The sequence below is a fragment of the Siphateles boraxobius genome, unplaced genomic scaffold, assembly GCF_051911475.1.
Source record: "Siphateles boraxobius isolate OS27281-9 unplaced genomic scaffold, OSU_SipBor_1 5, whole genome shotgun sequence".
Classification (NCBI taxonomy): domain Eukaryota; kingdom Metazoa; phylum Chordata; class Actinopteri; order Cypriniformes; family Leuciscidae; genus Siphateles; species Siphateles boraxobius.
Genome location: NW_027509141.1, coordinates 22235176 through 22256778, shown reverse-complemented (window position 1 = coordinate 22256778; position 21603 = coordinate 22235176). Strand labels below are relative to the sequence as shown.

Sequence of the window (21603 nt, the reverse complement as noted above, 5' to 3'; positions counted from 1 at the left end):
TGCACTGCTCTGGTATAGAGACAAAATAGCACAAAGAGGATCATGCAAGTCTGCACAGACCAGAAAACTTATCGGACCCATTTGAATTCTGCACAGAAGGCTATAGTTTAAAGCAATTTGGAGGAGAAACAGTTAGTCATTAAGAGGAAACTGCTGCTTTACCGATTTAAACGGCACTGGCAAAGCTGTGATAGAAACTATACGCTATTGGCTATTTTTAAAAGGGGGAGGAGCTGTTCAATATGTCCTGCCCTGTCTTCCTGTTTCAGTGGAAATTACATCAACACATTGATTAATGATGCGCATTTCAACACTCTAAAACCGAACAGTTGTTCTAACTAACACTTTTTAGTCAACTTTACTTAATGTTGAATAATTAGATGAACTTAAAACAATTTAGTAATCTGTACTGTTTGCATGCTATGCCTTCTTTACTCAGAAAACCCTATTAAACATTACTTGACTGGTTTGGGTACCATTTTGCAAAAAAATAAAAAATAACACAGGCGGGGCAAATGGTTTTTGAAGCGGGGTAAACCTTAATAGACTTTTTACTCATTTCTTCGACTTCTGCAGTCATCATTCTTTCTAGTTGCATTTGCTCATTTTCCAGTCATCTTGAATGTTATTGTCAAAACAACTAACAATTTTGGGAGAACGTCACATAAGTTGACCTCATAAATTCAAGTTGATTTCCTAAAATTTCTCATCATTATTGTGATAAGTGTGTCCTTTGGTTGGGCACTGGGAACTTAATTTATATTATTGTAATTTTCTTCCAATTGATGCAGTGATGCAACATGAAATCAGTTATATGATTTCAAAGGAAGTGAAGTAATAAATATTATATATATTTATTTCCATTTTTTGAATGAATTTATTAATGATATATATCATAACTATATTTCATGTATAATAATGATCTTTTAACATTTTGCTAACACTTATGGCATAAACTTTTAATTGGGTTGATATAACCCCTCTAAATTTGTGACAATATCTAGCAATTTTGCTTGAGTCACACACAGACTTCAACATTCAGCATGCAAACCAAAACAATGGTAAAAAGTTTTTTTTAAATTAATTTAATTAATTAGATCATTACAATTTTATTTGCTGTGTCTTGTCAGTATAACCCCAATAAGGATAACAAATACAATTGTAATGGTAAAATAAAGCCAAAAATAGTAAAACAAAGCAATTAATTTATTAATGCCGCAATGCACTCTGGGAGTACACTTCCTCAGATCACAGATAGAATTAAGTTGACAAAACTTAAATGGATCAAGTAAGTAAAACTTGATGCAATTAAGTTATGCTTACTTAATTAAATTAAGGCAATGAGTTACCTTAGTTTTTTTTAAGTAGATTCTACTTATCCGGGCACCATATGTCCAGTGAAAAGGAAATATTAGTATCAGGAAATATTAAGCTATTCACATTGATGCTAGAGGGCCAATAGGGTTATCCTGTGGTTCTCTCTAATGGACAACATTAGTATTACAGCTGTCATTCACAGTTACAAATAAGAGGATGGCTGGCCATTTCAAATTTGCTTTAAACACACATGAGTATCAGGAATTCAGGAATTGTTTTCTAAGAAAATGTAATTAAAATTAAAATTGGGCACTGCGTTAACATATTATAGGCAAATTAATCAAAGTCCACCCTAAAACCCACAAAAAAACCCATTACTTGCAAATGATTGAATTAATCAAAATTATCTTTAATAATTTTGTCAGAAGTATCTTGAGGTGCATACGCAGTTTTGTGCAAATTAGAGAAACAGCCTATAGGATTGGTTTGCTATTGCTGTGAAAAACACGTGATCAGAAAAGAGAAGATATGTCGCTGCAAGAGGGAGGGGAAGTTATAAAAAAGAAATGATGTGCACAGATAAATCATTTATAATAAATACTGCAACATAAGAAATAACTGTCCATTTTGATTCCATGGTGACTTTAAAAGAAAGTGAGGAACAAAAAACAAATCCTGCTTTTTCTCAGAGATTCATAAAGTATTTCAATGCTTTTTGAGTATAACCCAATTACACTTGAATCACACCTATAGTCAGTAAACTGAACTCTATACTTATCTGCTGCACAAGACATATTTTGACCTTTTATTGACATTCCTTATCTCCCTATGGACAACACTCCATTCAAAATCCATCATTTCTCACAAACCCTGACAGACCTTTACAGGTCCCCTATTCTTAAGGTGACTCTTCACTCTGAGACATTCTTAAAGATTGACAGCCCCTGTCAGTGACTGTGACCAACCCCCACTTTCACACACTATGAAATTATTTAGCAGGTATTCTGATGGTATAGCCAACATATTCAGACGACGGGTCTATGCCTGAAAGATATTATCTATTGCTGAATCTCTACTTGCATGTTTGAACAAATATATAAGGGATATAGGTCAATGTTTTTTGTTTTTGTAAGTTTGATCAGGTATACCTTGAGCTGTCTACTTTGGCAGGCCTCATTGTCGTTGCATAATTGAAAATCTCATTTTTAATGGGGATGAATCATTTTGCAAAAGCCTGTGGATTTGTCTAGTTATAGTCAACAAAAAAGGTTTTCAGTTAAAAAAAATGTTGTAACAGTTGTTGTTAATGAAATCAACACTATATTGGCATACATAATGGTAATACATAATGTATCTGTAAATTATAGATTCTGCTTTTGTCTAATTAAAATATCCACAAATCTAACCTACTTTTTTCATTTATGACCCAGCTAACAGAGAACGTCCTCAGGATTTGGGCTAACAATCAGTAAAGGTTCTCTCAACGTTGCAAACAAAATATTTTTGTTGTAAGTTAATACAATGTTCTTTGAACACCAGATTTGATAAAGCTTCTCAAAATATTTGCATGAAAACGAAAATCATACTTTATTAGTGTTTAATAGTCAGATGTTTCCAGAATGCTTGTTTAACCAAGAAATAAAACATTCTTAATTTAAAATAAAAAAAGCATTTTGCAAATTCACAAAACTTTTGGAAACAATGTAACATAACTTAATGGGAATTTTAGGAAAACATTCTTAGAATATAAAATTGTTTGTTGTTTATATCCTCCTAACCTAATCTAATGAAAATGTTTAAGTATGATGTGCAATTTTGTATGAATTCGTACGATCTGACTCATACGTAAATAGATGCTTTGTATGTAAAACATCACCATAAACAACCTTAAAAATAAAACCTTAGTGGGAGCTGAGAAGCACTTACAAATTAGTTGAGTTGAGTAACTCATTTTGATGTAATTTGACCTCATTTTGAGGTATTTTGATGTAATTTTAAAAGTAATGCTTTACTTTATAGTTGAAAAAAGCATTACAAGATATCCCAACACTGCTCACCGCTGACACTGGAATTAATTTGGGCGAAACCGTCACAGTGCATTATGGGTATTTTCTAGCCGTTGAGCGTATATCGGGCAAATTCATAACAGCGTTTTTGCACCCCTTGAAGGGCACTTTGGAATGTGGACGCAATTTGTAGGAGCATTCCAAATAAAAATCAACAACTGAATGCCTTCCTGAAGGGCCCTTCCAACAGGTCTGTTAGTGAAGGGAACATGCAATGGTCACTTCAAGGAAGTAATTTAATAATTTATGGTCGTGTTCTGCCCTTTGAAGTGAGTAAGGCATAGGGATGCTCACTTACGATTGGAATTTGCCCATCGGTTGTACACCCGTTATTGCGGTGCTTTGTGGGATTGAATGAGTGCACTTGAAAACATCCTCAATGACTGGATCCCAAATGGCCATTTGTCCATAAGGTGTCCCATTTGGGATTTCAGTGCTCAGAAGTGTGCTCACAAGCGCCACCTTTGTGCCCTCGATGCAGACTTCGGCGAAGCCCGCACTTTCGCACCCTCCACACGAGTAACCTACCCAGGAATCCTTGCAAACGGCTAATCAGATAAATGAGGGGAGGAGTTTCGTGGCTGTTTGACTTTCGGTGGCATGATCTCAAGCCTGTCCCAAAATACACTCTGGCGTGCCCTCGTGGACTCGAGGCCAGCGCCCCTTAGGTCTGCACTTCCTGACGTCACCAAGTGTGAACTCGAAGGAGATCCACAAGGCCGGAGTGTGCCATTTTCGATCCACCTAGGTTTCGGACACCACAACAAATGGCTGTCCCTTCAAATAGTGCCCTATTTAAGGGTATAGGGGGTGATTTCAGACAGCCATTGTATTGGACACTAAACAGCAAAGTTTCATTTATCGTAGTGCATTGGCTCCACTGAAATGTTTAATTCACTGTAAATTCAGCACACAAGCCAGTATTGTGTTTGACAGCAAGTGATTTTTAACCATTAAGAGGTAGATGAATGTGGCAGGACTAAACATTTTGTGTGGTATCATTATGTTGCTCAACATATTATTTCAATATATTAACATCAATGCTCTCAATTGGGTTTGTCAGGAGGTGTTCACTAGAAGAAGCAGCTGGATTAGGGATTTTTGACAGATGAATTAGCATTTTATAGTTAAATTACTGAGGTGTGGAGGTGTGATTATAAAGACAAAGGCTGATTTGTTAGATGGGCCTCAAATACTGAAAAGTGTTGTTCAGGCTCAGATATGTTCAAACAGTTATTATTTATCACAGCCAAAGTAAGTCAGCATTTTTCTAGAGAAAAAATAGTTTATTCGCAAGTGGAAAATAACTTAAATGAGGGCTGTGGTTGTGGGTTGCTGAAATAGCTTGCGTTTGATTCTAAGAATCATTAAGACATTCCCACATCTTTCTTTTATGGGCAATCATATTTGCTCATTTAAGATTATGGGCATGAATTTTAGCCTGATATGCTGGGAGACAAATCAAATATGTCAATATTTCAAATACATTCAACCAATATGATGTTTACACTCTTTAAGAAACTATGCCACCATTTATTTTTGTTGCATTTCTTTGTTTTTAAACCTTCAAATGTGAATAAATTAGCCTAAATATGATGGAGAATGTCTGTGAACTGCAATGTTTATTTCATGCAGGTTTTTATTTGGATACAAATCTGGGTCATGCCAGCCTTGTTTATTCAAATGAATTTTTTTACATAGTTGATGCGTTGTGTCTTAGTTCTGCTGGGAATTCAATCCTTTTCCTGTATGCACGTCTGTGGTTTAATGAAATATGTTCTCCTCAATGATTTGACTGTTTTGGTACTATCTGTAACCTTCATGGCAAAAAAACGTTCCAGTTCTTTCAGCTACAAAACGAAGACCATGATAAAGGAGTTCCCTGGATGGTCAGATATATTTTGTTGCTTTCTCTGGATTCTAGTGAGTTGTGGGTATCACTGAAGGCTTTTCCTCCTTCTGTCTGGCCACTTTCTCTGTGAAAGTGAATCTGAAAAATATTGAAGAGATTGCTTCAAAGTTTATGCTATTTTATCAAAATAGTTCTGCATCTGTGTCAGCACTGTAGCTGGTGTTTTCGCACTTCTCTGACAATTGCTTTTCTTGTCAGGTTGCCCAGTTGGTTGGGACAGGGTGTTCTCAATTTACTCTATCGCTCCAAAATGATTTTAATGGTCAAAATAAAGGAATAATATTTATGTTTAATTGTTATAAAGGACACAGTGATCCAAGGAATATTTACATGTTTTTATAACATATTGGGGTGAACATATATTTGTCGGGGGAAGTTTTATTTTTTATTATAAAATTCTGAAGACATATACTTTTACTTCAACATCCATGGACAAAGTGCACTGTACTGTTCATAAGTCCGGGGTAATTTTTTTTAAAGAATTTTTTTTCCTTTTATCCAGCAAGGATGCATTAAATTGATCAGAAGTGACAAAGACAATTAGTGTTAGGGAACCAACCACCTAGGAAACCTCATCCCTCCCACGCTCTGCAGCCAGCAGGGCCGCCAACGGAACGTGCTGGACCATCCACGAGGTGTGTATCAGATGTCGATCGCTGCATCGGAGGGTGGGTCAGACTTCTCAGCAGATGACGATTCACCGCCACTGCCCCCTTCGGGTGTGGCAGCAGTGCCCAAGTTGGACCCGGAGATGATGGCCATGCTTTCCCGGGCCACCAACAGGATTGGGCTCGAGTGGAACCCTCCACCGTGTCGAGCCCTCGAGGCTGGACGATTGGTGTCTCGGGGTAGCGCGCGCTGGTTCTCAGCAACCCAACCCAGTGCCTTTCTTCCCGGAAGTGCATGAGGAGCTCACGGGGACATGGACGGCACCTTTTACTGCCAGAAACCGTCCCGGTGGCTGCTACTCCCTCACCACCCTTGATGGCGGGGCGGCTAAGGATTACACGCGTATTCCACCAGTGGAGTTGTTGCTGTGCAACCTAACTCCACTTGGCATGGAGAACTGTGCCTCCCTTCCCGGGCCTGTAAGTACTCGTCAGACTTAAACGACAGGGCTTACAAGGTATGTGGAGAAGCCACCTCTGCCATACACGCCATGGTGTTGTTGCAGGTCCATCAGGCCAAGGCAATGAAGGATCTGCAGGAGGGTGATCACGATCCACAAGTTCTCCAAAAACCTCGTGCCACAATGGACCTCGCGCTTCATGTGACGAAGGTCACCGCGCAGTCAGTGGGTCGTGCGATGTCCACTATGGTGGTCCAGGAACTCCATCTCTGGCTGTGTCACACTGACATGAGGGAGACCAACAAAGTCAGGTTCCTTAACTCCCCCGTGTCCCAGACCGGCCTCTTCGGCGACGCGGTCGAGAACTTTGCCCAGCAGTTCTGAACAAAAGCAGACTGAGGCGATCAGACACATCCTGCCGCGAAAATCAGCTGGTGCTTCCACTTGAGGCCTGAGGCCCCTCAATCTGCTCATCGCCAGGGGCGTCCTCCTACGTCTGCCCCTGCACCCACGCCGCAGCAGCAGCCTCCACCTAAGGGGCCGAGGAGCCAGTCGCAGTCCCAAGAGGGGCGGCAAAGCCAGGGGTAAGAAGCTCTAGGAAGGGCGACAAGGAAATGGATGGGACTGCTCTCCAGGAGATGGTGATCGCACCACTCCCTCCCCTGCAAGAGGGCCAGGTGGAAAATCTTTTGTTCCCTTTTATTTGTATTCCGCCGCTAGCCTTAAAACCAGCAGTACCCAATTTTTTAATAAAAGAGCAGTTTCTTCCATCTCTGGGTCCGAAGAGCAGTGGGAGGAGAGAATCCTCACCACTCTCAGCCGCCAATTCTATCGCCAGCGGGGAAGCAGCGTGCAGTTCGAGAACGCATCCATGGCGCCCCCTACCCCGTGGAACCAGGTAAGTGTTGCACAGCACACTCAGACTCCTCTACGGGCCGCCTCCCAGAGAGAACCTCCCGAGCAATGTCCCTGCGTTCCACCTGTCTTCACGAAGTCACGGAGGGGGCCCTTGTTCCTATGAGAGAACAGGGCGTTTGCATCCTCAACTATCTTGAAGACCGGCTCATACTAGAACACTCTCGAGATCAGTTATGTAAACACAGTCAACTGGGAAAAGAGCAAACTCTCCCCCGTGCAGAGGATCTCTTTTCTCGTTATGAAGTTAGATCCGGTCGCACAGACAGAGCGCCTAACAGAGGAATGCACTCCTCGGTGCTGAACTACCTGAATACGTTCAAAGGCAGGACAGCGATCCCACTGAAATTCTTTCAGAGGCTCCTGGGGCATATGGCAGCGGCAGCAGCGCTCAGGCTGCTCACACCGCTCAGGCTGCTCCATATGAGACCGCTTCATCACTGGCTTCACGGCCGAGCCCCGAGATGGCCGTGACATCATAAGTCCGTGTGCCACCAGACCTTTAGCCCGTGGTCAGACCCCTCATTCCAGATGGAAGGAGTGCCCTTGGAACAGGTGTCCAGGCATGCTGTGGTGTTTACAGATGCCTCTGCCACCGGCTGGTGTGCCATCTACATGGGTATGCAGTGTCAGAGGTGTGGAACGGGCCCTTAACTGCATTGGCACATCAACTGCCTCGAGTTGCAAGCAGTACGTCTCGCTCTGAGCCGCTTAAAAAGGCCGCTACAGGGCAGGGAAGTGCTGGTCAGTACGGACAACACTGTGACCGTTGCATACATCAACCGACAAGGTGGTCTATGCTCGAGCCATGTATGTCCCCGGTGTGCTCAACCATATGGCCGACGAGCTGTCACAAGCTGTGCTCCTGCGAGAATGGCAACTTCACCCACAGGCGGTTCAGCTGATCTGGAGAGAGTTCGGGAGAGTTTGCCTCCTCAGAGACCTCCCATTGGAAATATGCGTTTCCCCCAGTGAGCCTACTTGCACAGACCCTGTGCAAAGTCAGGGAAGACAAGGAGCAGGTCCTTCTGGTGGCTCCCTTATGGACCCGGACCTGGTTCCCAGAACTCATGCTCCTCGTGACAGTCCCTCCCTGGCCTATTCCTCTGAGGAAGTACCTTCTGACTCAAAGACAGGGCACCCTATGACACCCGCGTCCGGACCTCTGGAAACTCTATGTGTGGTCGCTGGACGGGATGCGGAGGTTCTAGGTGACTTACCCCCAGAGATACTTAACAGCATCACTTCGAGACGTGCGTACGCCTTGAAATGGAACCTGTTCGTCGAGTGTAGTTCTTCTCGAAGAGAGGACACCCAAAGATGTTCGATAGGGTCCGTGCTTTCCTTCTTGCAGCAAGGGTTGGAGCGAAGGCTGTCTCCCTCCACCTTCAAAGTACATGCTGCCACTATTTCAGCTTATCACGACCACATAGATGGCAAAACAGTAGGAAAGCACGATCATCAGGTTCCTTAGGGGGGCGAGACGGTTAAACCCTCCTCGACCCCCCTCCATACCCTCTTGGGACCTTTCACTGGTGCTCCAAGCACTCCAGGATGCTCCTTTTGAGCCTTTGCAATAAGCAGACTTAAAGCTTCTCTCCATGAAGACTTTGCTGCTGATTGCACTGGCCTCTATCAAGAGGGTAGGAGAGCTGCAGGCATTTTCGGTCGACGAATCGTGCCTAGAGTTCGGGCCGGGTGACAACTATGTTGTACTGAGACCCCGGCCAGGCTATGTGCCCAAGGTTCCTACCACTTCCTTCAGGGACCAGGTGGTGAACCTGCAAGCGCTCCCCCTGGAGGAAGCAGACCCAGTCCTGGCTTTGCTCTGTCCCGTTCGCACTCTGCATCTGTACGTGGATAGAACTCAAAGTCTCAGAACCTCAGACCAACTCTTTGTCTGTTACTGAGGCCAGCAAAAGGGAAAGGCTGTCTCCAAGCAGAGAATGGTCCACTGGATAGTGGATGCCATAGCCTTGGCTTACCCAGCACAAGGCGTGCCCTGCCCGGTCACTCCACGAGAGGTGTTGCATCCTCCTGGGCGCTGGCACGTGGCTCCTCGCTAACAGATATCTGTAGAGCTGCAGGCTGGGTGACACCCATCACGTTCGCTAGACATTATAGCCTACGTGTAGAACCGGTCTCCTCCCGTGTTCTCACCCTAAACAGGTGGAGTGTCCGGCCCCAGGCCTTTATCCGTTGAATCCTTGAGAACAGGGTCTAGGCTGGGTCCCATTTGTGTGACTCTGCGGGGATCCCTTATCCCACATCCCTTGGGCTAAGTCACCCAGTATTTCATATGCAGTACAACCTTTGGGTTAGTCCATATGTATATCACGGTCACCACATAACTCCTTCGGGGTAGAATGTGGGTTCGGCAGCGTTCTCCTTCCTAACAGAACGAGCACGCTTTCCCAGTGTTATCCAATAATCTCACTGTATGGTTTATCACAGAACAACAGTGACAGATACACTATATGTAAGCCCTCTCCTAGCGTCCTTCCAGGAAAGAAGGGGCAAGAGGCTCACACAGGACGCTGGATGGGGTAAGCAGTTGTGGCGCTTTGGTAGGGATTCCTATTCGTCGGTCACAACGTACCTCGAGAGTGACCGACTGATAGGGAACGTACGTCCCGTCCCCACACCTGCTGCGACCTGCCGAGGCAGCCAGCTCATCGGCTCGGCTCCTTAGTGAAAAATTGAAGTGCAATCGCACCATCTGCTCATTATATACCCGCGCTGTGTGGCTGAACAGCTGATGCAAATGATTGCACGCGAATGTGCATTGGCTAATTTAGTTTCACTCGTAGATTGGCCTCTCTAGTGATATTCCTATTCGACGGTCATTATGTACACCTCCGTTCCCTCCTTCAGGGAACAAGGTTTACCATAAGTAACAGAGACGTTTCTTGAGCACCTAAGCAGCAGTTTAGAATGATTTCTGAAGGATCATGTGACACCGAAGACTGGAGTAATGATGCTCAGCATGTATATATATATATTTTTTAACATTTTTCAAATATCTTTCATATTTTAATATAAGAAACATTTTTTAAATTGTAATCACATTTCACAATATTACAGTATTCGTGTTCAAATAAACAGCCATAGTGAGCATAAGAGACTTTTCCCAAAAAACATTTAAAAAAAATCTTACCAGTGTGTTTTGATCTGACATGCGAATGGACAATAACTCACAAGAACTAACATTCTAAAAATGACAGTCTTGAACTTTGGTGAATCAAGGAAATGTACACATTATATCCAAGGTATATCCACATTAAAAAGTTTAATATCAAGACATTCAGCATACAAAACAGCCCAGAGTTTAAACCAACAACATATTGTCAATGCAGATCAAAAGTATACAAACTTTTTTTTTTCTCATCCTCACACGGCGCAAATTAAATCATGTCAGTATAAATACAGTATATCGGTATAGTCTGTTAATAAATACATTCAAAACATCGATAACTTAAAATCAAATAAATCCTCTGTTAATAAGTTAAAAAACAAAACATTTTTTCATTGTTTCATTTTGGTCATAAATGCATACTAAAGATCACTTCAAGGCATAAAAGAGCCAACCCCTAAAAATGCTACACCTGAAAGCTATCACAATAATGGTTGTTTATTCATTTAGCCGTTTTTACTGAAAATGCAACCTTCAATACAACATGACATAAAATGTTGCACTAAGACGTTTACAGTGGGCATATTAGCCTTCATATTGGACTGGAAAATCTGTATCATTACACAGTGAAATGGTAAATATGATTGTGAAATAACTGCTACTGAATGACAACATGTCTTGTAAATCAAAACAAATGGAAGAGGATGCTAAATTGTTGAAAAAAAATCAGTGAGCTTAAAAATAATTTGTCTAGTATGTCACACAGTGTCATACAGAATTTTGTCTACAGTAATTAAGCAAAGATTTTTTTCTGTCGCTTCTCTGGATTGCCCTGGTGACAAACAGTGAAACATAACGAGTACAGAAAGTACAGATTTTGAACTACAAAAAAACAACAACCTTGAAATGAAAATGAAACAGCATTATTTGAAACCAGTGTGCCAAGCGAAGTACCATAGTATGCCATAAAAACGACATTTGAAAATCACATTTGCTAAAATGCCAAATGTCACTGAGCTGAGACCTATCAACTACTTAAAGCTGCCAAGTCATTTTGTGCCATTTCAATTCAAATGTCAAATAAAAAAAATCTAATAAAATAATTAGATGAAAGACAGTACTATGCAGGGATGACCCTTGTTTAGAATAAATATACCAATTATGCCAACTGATATCCATCTTGAGGTGACTATGTGAAATTCAACTGAAATGGAGAAATATACTGTTAAACCATTAAAACATGGTAAATGTCAGTCATTTTCTTCCTATAACCACCTAACTTGTGAAACCAGTGTACAATTTTGCCTAATATTTTTTTTCTATCTATCTATCTATCTATCTATCTATCTATCTATCTATCTATCTATCTATCTATCTATCTATCTATCTATCTATCTATCTATCTATCGAGTTTTGGAATGAAATGTCCACCTGGGTAGTTTTGGTTGCCTCGCAACAATCTGCATTAGTAACACCACAAACAACCAGTATTTCCACCTCAAGTAATACTGCTGTTAATCTTTTTGAAAAGCCAGAAAAAGTCTGAAAAATGTGTGAGGTGAATGCTGTATAAAGACATGAGGATAACATCATAAATCTTGAAGTCCAGTCATCACGTTTTGTGCTACAGAGACCATAAAGCAAAGAAAACAGAAACATGTTTCTTTGGTAGTGGCACTTTGAGATATTTAAACTAATCTGAGAAGATTCTGAAAGCAAATAGCAAAACAGTGCATATGAATCAAGCTATGATAAAGATTTTTGAACTTTTGCCTTTTCCCAGTCACCTAAAGACAAGACAATGTGCTTTAAACGGAGATCTGTGCGAGTGAAAGCAAAGTATTTCGCTACCGTCAGAGTCTACTTCCTTTGACCATGTGTGTTTCTATCTGAGGTACTCTTCTTCTGAGAAACTCTTCAGGCTCTCATCATCGCTGTCCTCCAGCTCTGGAAGATCACCCCACAGCAGAAGGTTCTGCCCTGTGAAAGAGACGGACTTGTATTACTTAGAGTTGTAGCATTTATTAACATTATGTAAATATGTTCTTTATACTACCGTTCATCTGCCTGGGGTCTGTAAGACTTTGGGCCAGATTTACTAACAGCTTGCGCTAGCGCAAACCCTCTTTCAACGTTAAATGAAAATTTTGCACTGAAAAGACTTGGACAGGGTTTGCGGCTGACCTTATTATTGCATATGCATTTGTAGGAGTTTCTCTTTCAGACGCAAAATTTATGGGAGGACATTATTTCAATGAATCACGCAAGTTGATTTACTAGTCAGTTTACTGGTAGGTCTATTTGCGCCATTATTTACTGCCCCAAAAAAGCATGTCTTAAACCAGACTCAAATTTGCACTGCCCTTGGTAGATTGTCACTGTGGATATGATCCGGCTGCGACGGTGTTCTTTCATTTGCTCGTCGTCAGTAGATCACGCGCAGAACTTTTCACTCACATCAGCGTTTTTTTGGAATTGCGCTCTCATGCTAATTTGCCGTTTAGTCAATCTGGTAAGCATAAGCGACTTCTTTTAAAAACAAAGGCCCAAAGATTCATTTATTTGATCAAAACAAAATAATAAAATTGTGAAATATTATTACAATTTAAAATAACTTTTAAATATGCAATTAGTTCTTGCGATGAAATGCTGAATATTCAGCATTGTCAGTGTCACATGATCATTCAGAAAGTATTTTAATGCAATGATTTCTTATTATCAATTTTGAAAACAGTTGGCTGCTAAATATTTGTTTGTGGAAACGCTTAAAAGAACTGCAATTATTCGAAACAGAAATATTTTGTAACATTATAAATAAATTTACTGTCACTTCTGATCAATTTATTTGCATCCTTGCTGAATAAAAGTATTAATTAATTAAAATAAATAATAATTATCTCACTGACCCCTAAATGTTGAACGGTGGTGTACGTGTCGTTAAGCTTAATTTCACCTTAAGTGCACATGAAATGAAACAAAGCAACTGTTTATCTTGCCTAATAGTGATGCACAGGTCAGCTCACACTCGCTGCCTAACTTACAGCACAGGATAATTGAAAGATCGGTTGGCAGGATCTTTTGTTGTGTAAAAAACAGAAGGCGCTTTTTAGCAGGGTTTCAATCAGTTATGATAACATTATAGTACAAGGCACATCTTCTGAAACAAAAAACAAAAAAAAGTCAAAAAACTAGCCTGGCACACTATTTAAGACTTCCTCAAATGTTGCAATGAAGGAGAAAGGCTCAGCCTCAATTACTAAAATGCATTATTGTGCCATTCTAGATTTATAACTTTTAAAATGCCAGTGTGAGTCAATCCATGTATAATTACTGTCTATTATTGAGTGTTAAACAGCCGAATCACAAGCAACCAGACAAGTGAGAAGCAAGCACATAGACGCAATGTTCTTCAAGCGTACTTTTCAATGTTTGAAGTTTTTGTCAAAGTCTGTTACAAACCTTTTTGCATTTACATAGGATCTTTGATGGATATGAGCAGATAATCTATGAAACAATGGTATTAAAAATCTGTCTGACCATAAGCAGAGGGCAAAGGCAGCGTTTTTGCACCAGATGTCTCAAACCTGTTGCATCCAGTCTATTGATGGTGGACACAGCCTCACTGTTGAACATCCAGAAGTGACCATTGTTGCAGGAGAGCAAACAGGGCTTGCATGGGGCCACCACGTGATATCCCACAACATTCCCACTGAATGTGCAGAAAGAGCCAGAGAGACAGACAAAAAAACCAGATTCAAATGCTTTGTGAGACGCCATGAAACAGAACAGCAAATGGCTCAGTGTAAACAAAGGACTGAATATTAAAGCTAAAAGGGCAAAACAACATGTTTGAAGCCAACTGATAAATCTAAATATGATGCAGGGTAAATATTAGGCAAATACACTCCTGTTCAAATGTTTAGACTTGGTAATATTTTTATTATGCTTGAACGAAGTCTCACCAAGGCTGCATTTATTTAATCAGACAATACAGTAAAAAAAACAGAAAAAAAAAACAAAGGAAAAAAAAACAGTAATATTGTGAAAATAATAATTTTCTATTTTAATATTTTTAAATGCTTAATTTTCAGCAGCCACTCCAGTCTTCAGTGTCACATAATCCTTCAGAAATCATTATAATATGCTGATTTGGTACTCAAGAAACATTTCTTATGATTATCACCAATGTTGACAACACTATTTAGGCTAATATTTTTGTGGAAATTCTGAAACAGTTTCAGAATTCTATGAGTATAGAAAGTGCAAAAGAACAGCATTTATTTGAATACAAATATTTAGTAAAATTATACATGCATTTACTGTTACTTTTCATCAATTTAATTAATCCTTATTGAATAACGGACTTAAGCAAAATCTTACTGACCCCAAATGTTTGAATGATAGTGTATAGAACCAAATGTATTATTAATAAACATCATGATTCCAAACACTAGTTATGCTAAACACTATATACACTTTATGAATAAAAACAATGTGATAGTTATGAAGATCTCTTTACCATTTCAAGCAAGCAATGTCTCTTAACTTGCATTTGCAGCTTTCAGTGGAATAGCAGCTTGCCACAAAATCAACAGTCCTAAATGCGGAAAACAACACAGCCTTGTTTATGTTTATAATAAGCATTAAACAAACATAATATGATTATCATGTTTATATATGTTCTGAAAGGTTTATGTGCTGGCTGATCTAGGAAGCCTTACCTATTTGGGGGTATGTCGGTTGAGAATAACTCTATTTCCGTATCAGCCAAAAGTACTGCTTTCATGCCCCTCATACACAGCAGACTGTCACAGTATACACAGTTGACTTGCGTCACACACTTATTCTTGAAATTTGAAGTAGACATCGTTGAGTTGAGATATTCTCAAGAAATGCTCCTAACCATACGCGGGTCCTGTTGATTTAAAATGATAACAGAGAGTCAGCACCTTAACTGAAGGCTACAGTAACTTAGAGGTTTTAACAGTCTGACTGAGACGACCTGCACCTGTTTAGAAAGCTAGCTCTAGCCCGTTTTTTTTAACCTGTATCACGTTTTCATGGTCTCCAAGTCAAGAGTCTTTTGATCACAGACAGAAAAGCCCTTCAAATTAACATTACGGGTGAAAATCACATTGGTCATTTATCGCTTCTGTTAGAATACAGAAAAGCTGTTCCTTTCTTGTTATTAGAGAGCTAGCTTGCTAACTAAAATATGAACTTGTTTTTTTTTTTACCAAGCATTCCATACAACCATTCTTACCTCTTATCGGAAATCAGATCGTTCTAGATCTAGTCTACAGAGAAATACATTGTACTACTGTACAATCTCTCTGTCGTTACAACAGTGAATAGATTGCTAAGCTACGTTTGTTTACGTCCGCGTCAAAGCGGATATTCACTTCCTGAAACATTTTCAAACAGCCTGATTTCTAACGCTGATTGGTTACAAATTACCATATCTAACACATGATTGGTGAGCTCAAATTCCTTAGGCGATTGGTTGCAGTGCCTTCCGCAAACCACAAAACCACAAGTGAGGGGAGGTCTGACTCATTTCCGCAAATAAGTTCTTTCGAGCGAGTTGTTAAAGACCTGGTTCAAAAACGAGTCGGTCAACCTTTTATCATCACGTGGCTCCAATAAAGGCATATATAGGCACATATTGCTGTTTATTACATTTATTTCGATTCAGTCTTTAAAAAAGGATTATTGTGGTGTCACGTGTTCTAGTTCAGTTTGTTGCAGCAATGATTCAGCTCGACACACTTATTTAAAACATAAAAAATAATAATATCCATTTAGATCTCGTGGCTGAAAAGCTTTTGCACGTTTCGATGTATTTAAACCAACAAGGCAAGAAAAAGTGATTTGTAAGAGATTCAGTCCATTGAGTCAGTGAGTTAAGTATGATGCCTCGATCGTTTCCTCACCAGTCTTGCGAAATGCCATGCGAAACGGCGAGGTACAAGGAGTGAATAAGCTTCAATTAAGCTTGGAGTGAGGATACACAAGTACATTGAAAGACATTTTTAGGCATAATTATCATGCCCCCTTTAAGCAAACCATACATTTCACTTTACTTTACACAATTAGTTCGCGACTTCGCGTTGGCCTATTGGCCAACTCGAACCGTTCAGTTACAATGTTGTTCAGACCGGTTTTGTGAATCGATTCTATAGATTCATTGAAAAGATCCGACTCAGAAGGAGGATTTGTTCACGAATCAGGCATCGCTACAAATAGATAAATGTAAGAAAAAATGTAAGAGGCATCGACAAATATATATATATATATATATATATATATATATATATATATATATATTTTTTTTTTTTTTTTTTTTACTATGAACATAAGGACGACATAGGGTAAATTACAGGCTAAATTAAAGGAAATAAAATAAACAAACAGTAAAAAAGAAGGCTTTAAATTTACAGTTTGAGTGAACGGTTTAAATGATTTCATTCACTCAAACCTTTTTAATCTGTGGCATGTGATGGATTAATGAGATAAAACAATATGAATGCCTTGAAAAATGTGTCTTTTGGCAATTTGATAGGTTATGTCGTGTTCCTGTGTTGTAACCAATGACAATAGAGGGGGGTTGTTCTTTCGCTTCCACGAAAAGAGGCGGGGTTTGAGCTTGAGAAAATTTAGAAAATAGCGCAACAGTAAGTCTTAAGGGAGAAATCTGGTAAATGAAACTCAAATTTAGACATGGAAATCGCATTTTAAGGTAAGTGGTTTAACTAATCAATTCAGCAGTATATGATGCGGGCGCATCAGGCACGAGAAATCTCCGCATTTCTCGGATGAAATGAAGGGATCTCCATAAGGAAAGCCCAGAACTATTCAGAGTCACCAGGGGCCTCTCTGCTTTTCACATCACGTTACTCCCTATTGTTGCACATGGCCTCTTTCATTTTTTAGGACTAATAATTTAAAGTTCTTTACAATCCTATCCTAGTCTTCACGAGTGGCAGCCTCTATTTAAACGTGTATCAATTGACCTGAGCATGTTTAAACTTTCAAAACGTCCAGTAGGCTATGCTGGACAAATTCGTTTTAGGATTTCCTACATCAGTAGGTTTGTCAGGATTGGTTATTTGCATTGTCTTTGATCATGTTAGCTATAAAATCCTGAATGGTGGCATGTCAGAATGATTCTCCACACCTATGACACTGGGTGAAAAGTAGCCTATGTGATTTTTAATTGATGATATTGTTATGTGAAATATATTTGCACGTTTATCTTTGGTGAATGTTACTGATGAAATGTGACAAAAAATGCCAGGAAATTAATTTGCTGAGATTTAAATTCACTTCTTACTCATGCAAATTAGGCTACAGCTAAGACTAATTATAATAAAAGACTGGGTTATTTAACATGCAGGAGACGTAATAAGTTGTTCTTGTTTTTTTTATCATGCAGGAAATAAACAGTCATATATCAGAATAATATTTTATTTCAAGTTCACATTTAGCTATTTAATGTGCGTCAGTTTACATTTTTCTTAATAGTTTGTTTGTAAAGAGAGGAGCTTTGAGGAGGGCGTCTGTTTTTAAACAAATTACAAAGCGAAGTTATTTTGAGGAAGTTTAGCTTACTGGAAGGAACTAGTTTTAGAAAGCTGATTCAGTGAACTTTTCTCTGCCCTGTGTGTGCAGTGTGATGCTGGGAAATCTGATCCATGCCTTCATCCTGTTCTGAGAAGATTCTGTCGCCTCACTCACACGTCTGACCGCTGGAGGAAAAAGGCTGAAACTTTTGAAGGCGCTGCGTCAAGTCGCGCGGATCCAGTGGGATGAAACTCTTCTGTTTTTTGCTTCATTCCTCGCCTGCATATTCACGGACACATTCCACCTAGGAAGCCAATTGCAGTTTCAACTAATAATGCGGCGTGATTGATCATCGACAGGAGACAATACCCAACTACTGTTTTCCATTCCTATATACTCACTGGATATCTGTAGACGAAGTGCGGACGACGAGGCTTTTGTTCTGCGGTGTTACTCGCTTTTGTGACAGGACTTATCTCAATATGACGTCTCCGGCTAAATTCCGAAAGGACAAGGAAATTATAGCCGAATATGAAACGCAAGTTAAAGGTAAGTGAAATGTCTCGCTATAATGTTTAGTCTTATCAGCTACGTTACCATGGTGCTTCATATGCTATTTGATAGGTTACATTGTATGAGTATGATCACAATTGTCGTGAATGAGCCCAATACGCAGTCGTATTACCGTAGAAATATGTTTTTTATTTGACTTTGAGAAACAATGCTAGCTTTTCTCCACATGTGGCAATGTGTCCAAACGGAATGATAGACGTGCAAGTCAGTCAGTCAGTCGTTCACTACGTGTGAAGATAAATTGTCTATAGATAGGCCTATTAACTGTAACCTTTTTAACAGGGTTTTTACTATTCGAATCTATGTTATTTATGTGGCGTTTGTGCTTTTTTTCTGTATTGTTTTCCTCAGCCAGCTTGTGTGGGTTGTAACGTTACGTATAGACAAGGCAGGGCGTTTTCTTTTGCCCTCTCTATAGGAGCTGGTGTGGTGCTGTTCAACATTGATTTTTTTTTTAAATATGTCAGGTTGGCTGTCATTGATGTTTTACAGTAGGTCAGTGACTAAGCAACACGTTTAAAAGCCGTTTTGAGTTTTATCTGACAGAAAACGGTTGTGTCTTTGCAGCATTGAGCATGAATGAACTATAGGTGTGATGCGTGGTGACAGTTCGGTTATTATGGTTTATGGCTGTAACTTCATTAATGTTAACGCTGTAGCGACAGTTTAAAGTTTTAGTTTGAAGGCAGAGGGAATGTTTTTGTTTTGTTTTTGAGAAGTAATGTAGTATTTCGTAAAGTAATTGTAACAATAAACCGCGCATAGGCTATTTCTTCACTCGCACAGGTAACGTTACGCACCGCGTGTTTTTTTTTCTCAGGCGAGGGGTTCCGTTCCCATAGAAACATCTGTCTGATGAAGTAAAACGAAGCTGTTTTTAATTGAAAGACGAATTGAACGATTCACTTCATTAGTACAGTAAAGCTCCCGATCATGTTATTCACGCTGTTATGCTCTTTTGTGTATTTGCCCGATTTGAATAGAGCAATTGAGCAGCCTTGCCTGTTGCTGCTGAGTGTGGGGAAAATATCCTTTAAAGAGAGTCAGTGAGTTTTATTCAAGTAGGTCATTGTGACATAAATATTGCTAAACAGAACATGAGCCTGGCTAAGGGTGTCTAAATGCTAGTTTTGCATGGAAATTTAGGCTTTTATTCACATTTAAACATCTATCAACTCACACATCAGCTGTAGTAAATGGAAGCTCAAGCATGTTCGCTTGATGTTCGAGAACCAATGAGGTTCATTCCATGAGAAGTTTGTTCTCGCACATCAAGCAGGTTCGTGGAGCTCTTGTTTGTTCGCTGATTGATGGCTGAATCCGAAATCGTCACCTATACCCTCAAATAGAGCTTTATTTGAAGGGACAGTCATTTGTAGTGGTGTCCAAAACCATAGTGGACGTATTAAGTGCACTTATTCAATCCCACATTGTACTGCAATAACAAGTGAACAACCGATGTACGCTCAATGGCTGTCCGAATTCGCTCACTTGTTTTCATTCAATCCTTCAAGTGAACAGTATTAGTGGACGTACGTAGGGAACTGTGAATGAGGGTTTAGGGGGCGATTTCGGATTCAGCCGATGTTTTAGGGCTGCCCCCTAAAACATTGGCTTTTTAAACGTTAGTCAACGAGAAGAGGCTTAGACGGCCAAGATTTTATTATTTGGTTAGTCACAGAAAAAAAAATCTACAGGAAGTGAGTCCGTGAGGGACAGATCTTTAACAGTGGGACCTTGTGGAAATTACAGTATGTCGGGTAGAAAATCCAAACGTTCGCCTATCATCAATCGACCTCAAATATGACTTATAATTTGAAACATGTAATAGCAACTTTACATGGCCACTCACTCTAGCATTATCCTAGATAAATGTGCGCTATTATTAGGCACATATCCAAGTGTTTGTGCAGAGTGTGCAAGCTAAAGTATAGGCTAGCGAACTTACTGCATGGCATGGTGGCGCGATGACTTGCATTTTTTTCAACTTAAAATACTCTGTCATTTTTGAGAGTAATACATCATTCCAAACAGTGCTTTTATTTGTGTACACTCACAATAACAACAAAATGTTGTGCTTTTGTAAAATAAAGAAAAAAACAGGATGCGCCTTCTGCCTTCTCGAGCTTCTGAAATGCAGCGGGTCACATAAATGAACCGAAACTCAGCGTATAGGCTACTTCACTCACAGACATGAGAAATATATTATAGAAAGCTTGACATGACAAACCAATTCAAAGCCTACATTCAGTGTGTTCCTCAAGCGATCGAGTCTCTTCAGAAAATTTGGACTAAACCTCTTCTCATATGGATTAGTTTTACGATCTCTTTATGAACTTTTTGAAGCGTCAAAGTGGGTAGCAGATGAACTGCATTTTAAAGTTTCATTCTCATCCTCAAGAAGAAACATTATGTCCAACACATTGATCCGTGCTCATGCAAGAAGAGAATGTGTTTCAGTTTATAAAATAAATGTGAATCTATAAACCTGATATTAATTTGGCACTATTGTTCCTCCTCCAGCTCCTCTCTCTGGATGCTGTCATATCACTTTCTCATGCCAATGTCAACCCCCAGCCTCCCCCTCAAGCAAATCCCTATTACTCTACCATGCCTGTAGATCTTTTTGCTCAATAATTTTGAGCTGACAGGATCTGGAAAGAAACAATAATAAGCATGATTTCTTTTCTCAGAAATTGCATGGGCACGCGCTGAAAAATGGCCTTGATTTCGAAAGCAGCAATGCCTAGCGAAACATTGCTGATTTGGCTAAATAATCTGTCTTGAATTAGCGGCAGAAAGAGGAAGCGGTAATTGCTTGGTGATCCATTTCTGTGCTGAGACAACCAGACATGAGGAGAACATCTGAAACTGGATAAGACAGAGAGAGACAGATCAAAACTGCGTACAGTTCTAACTGGATTATCATTGATTAACATCAGCTTGATGCGAAACACACAGTTTTTCCATTAAAATTGTGTTCTTATTCCCAAATCTCTGGAGTTGGTGCTTGTATCTTAAAGGGATAAGTTCACCCAAAAATGAAAATACTGTC

General features: G+C 39.8%; 2 protein-coding genes across 3 annotated transcripts in view; one reads left to right on the top strand and one right to left on the bottom strand.

Annotated features, from left to right (window-relative positions):
• Positions 1–10542: 10542 nt before the first annotated feature.
• On the bottom strand, positions 10543–15833 carry LOC143711589 (protein FAM72A). Its single transcript, XM_077203267.1, has 5 exons — positions 15676–15833; positions 15134–15327; positions 14932–15009; positions 13997–14121; positions 10543–12392 (listed from the first exon to the last, which is right to left on the bottom strand). Exons 2-5 carry the CDS (start codon positions 15277–15279, stop codon positions 12298–12300), a joined length of 444 nt encoding a protein of 147 aa, XP_077059382.1. The 5' UTR covers positions 15280–15327; positions 15676–15833; the 3' UTR covers positions 10543–12297.
• Positions 15834–17035: 1202 nt separating this feature from the next.
• srgap2 (SLIT-ROBO Rho GTPase activating protein 2) overlaps positions 17036–21603 on the top strand; it is a 105289-nt gene continuing 100721 nt past the window's right edge. Inside the window, exons 1-2 of one of the 2 annotated variants that reach the window (XM_077203294.1) lie at positions 17036–17151; positions 18084–18524. In XM_077203294.1, coding sequence (XP_077059409.1) covers positions 18458–18524 — 67 coding nt within the window. In that variant the 5' untranslated portion in view covers positions 17036–17151; positions 18084–18457. The remainder of the gene's footprint in view (positions 17152–18083; positions 18525–21603) is intronic. The other variant, XM_077203292.1, reaches the window with a different exon arrangement.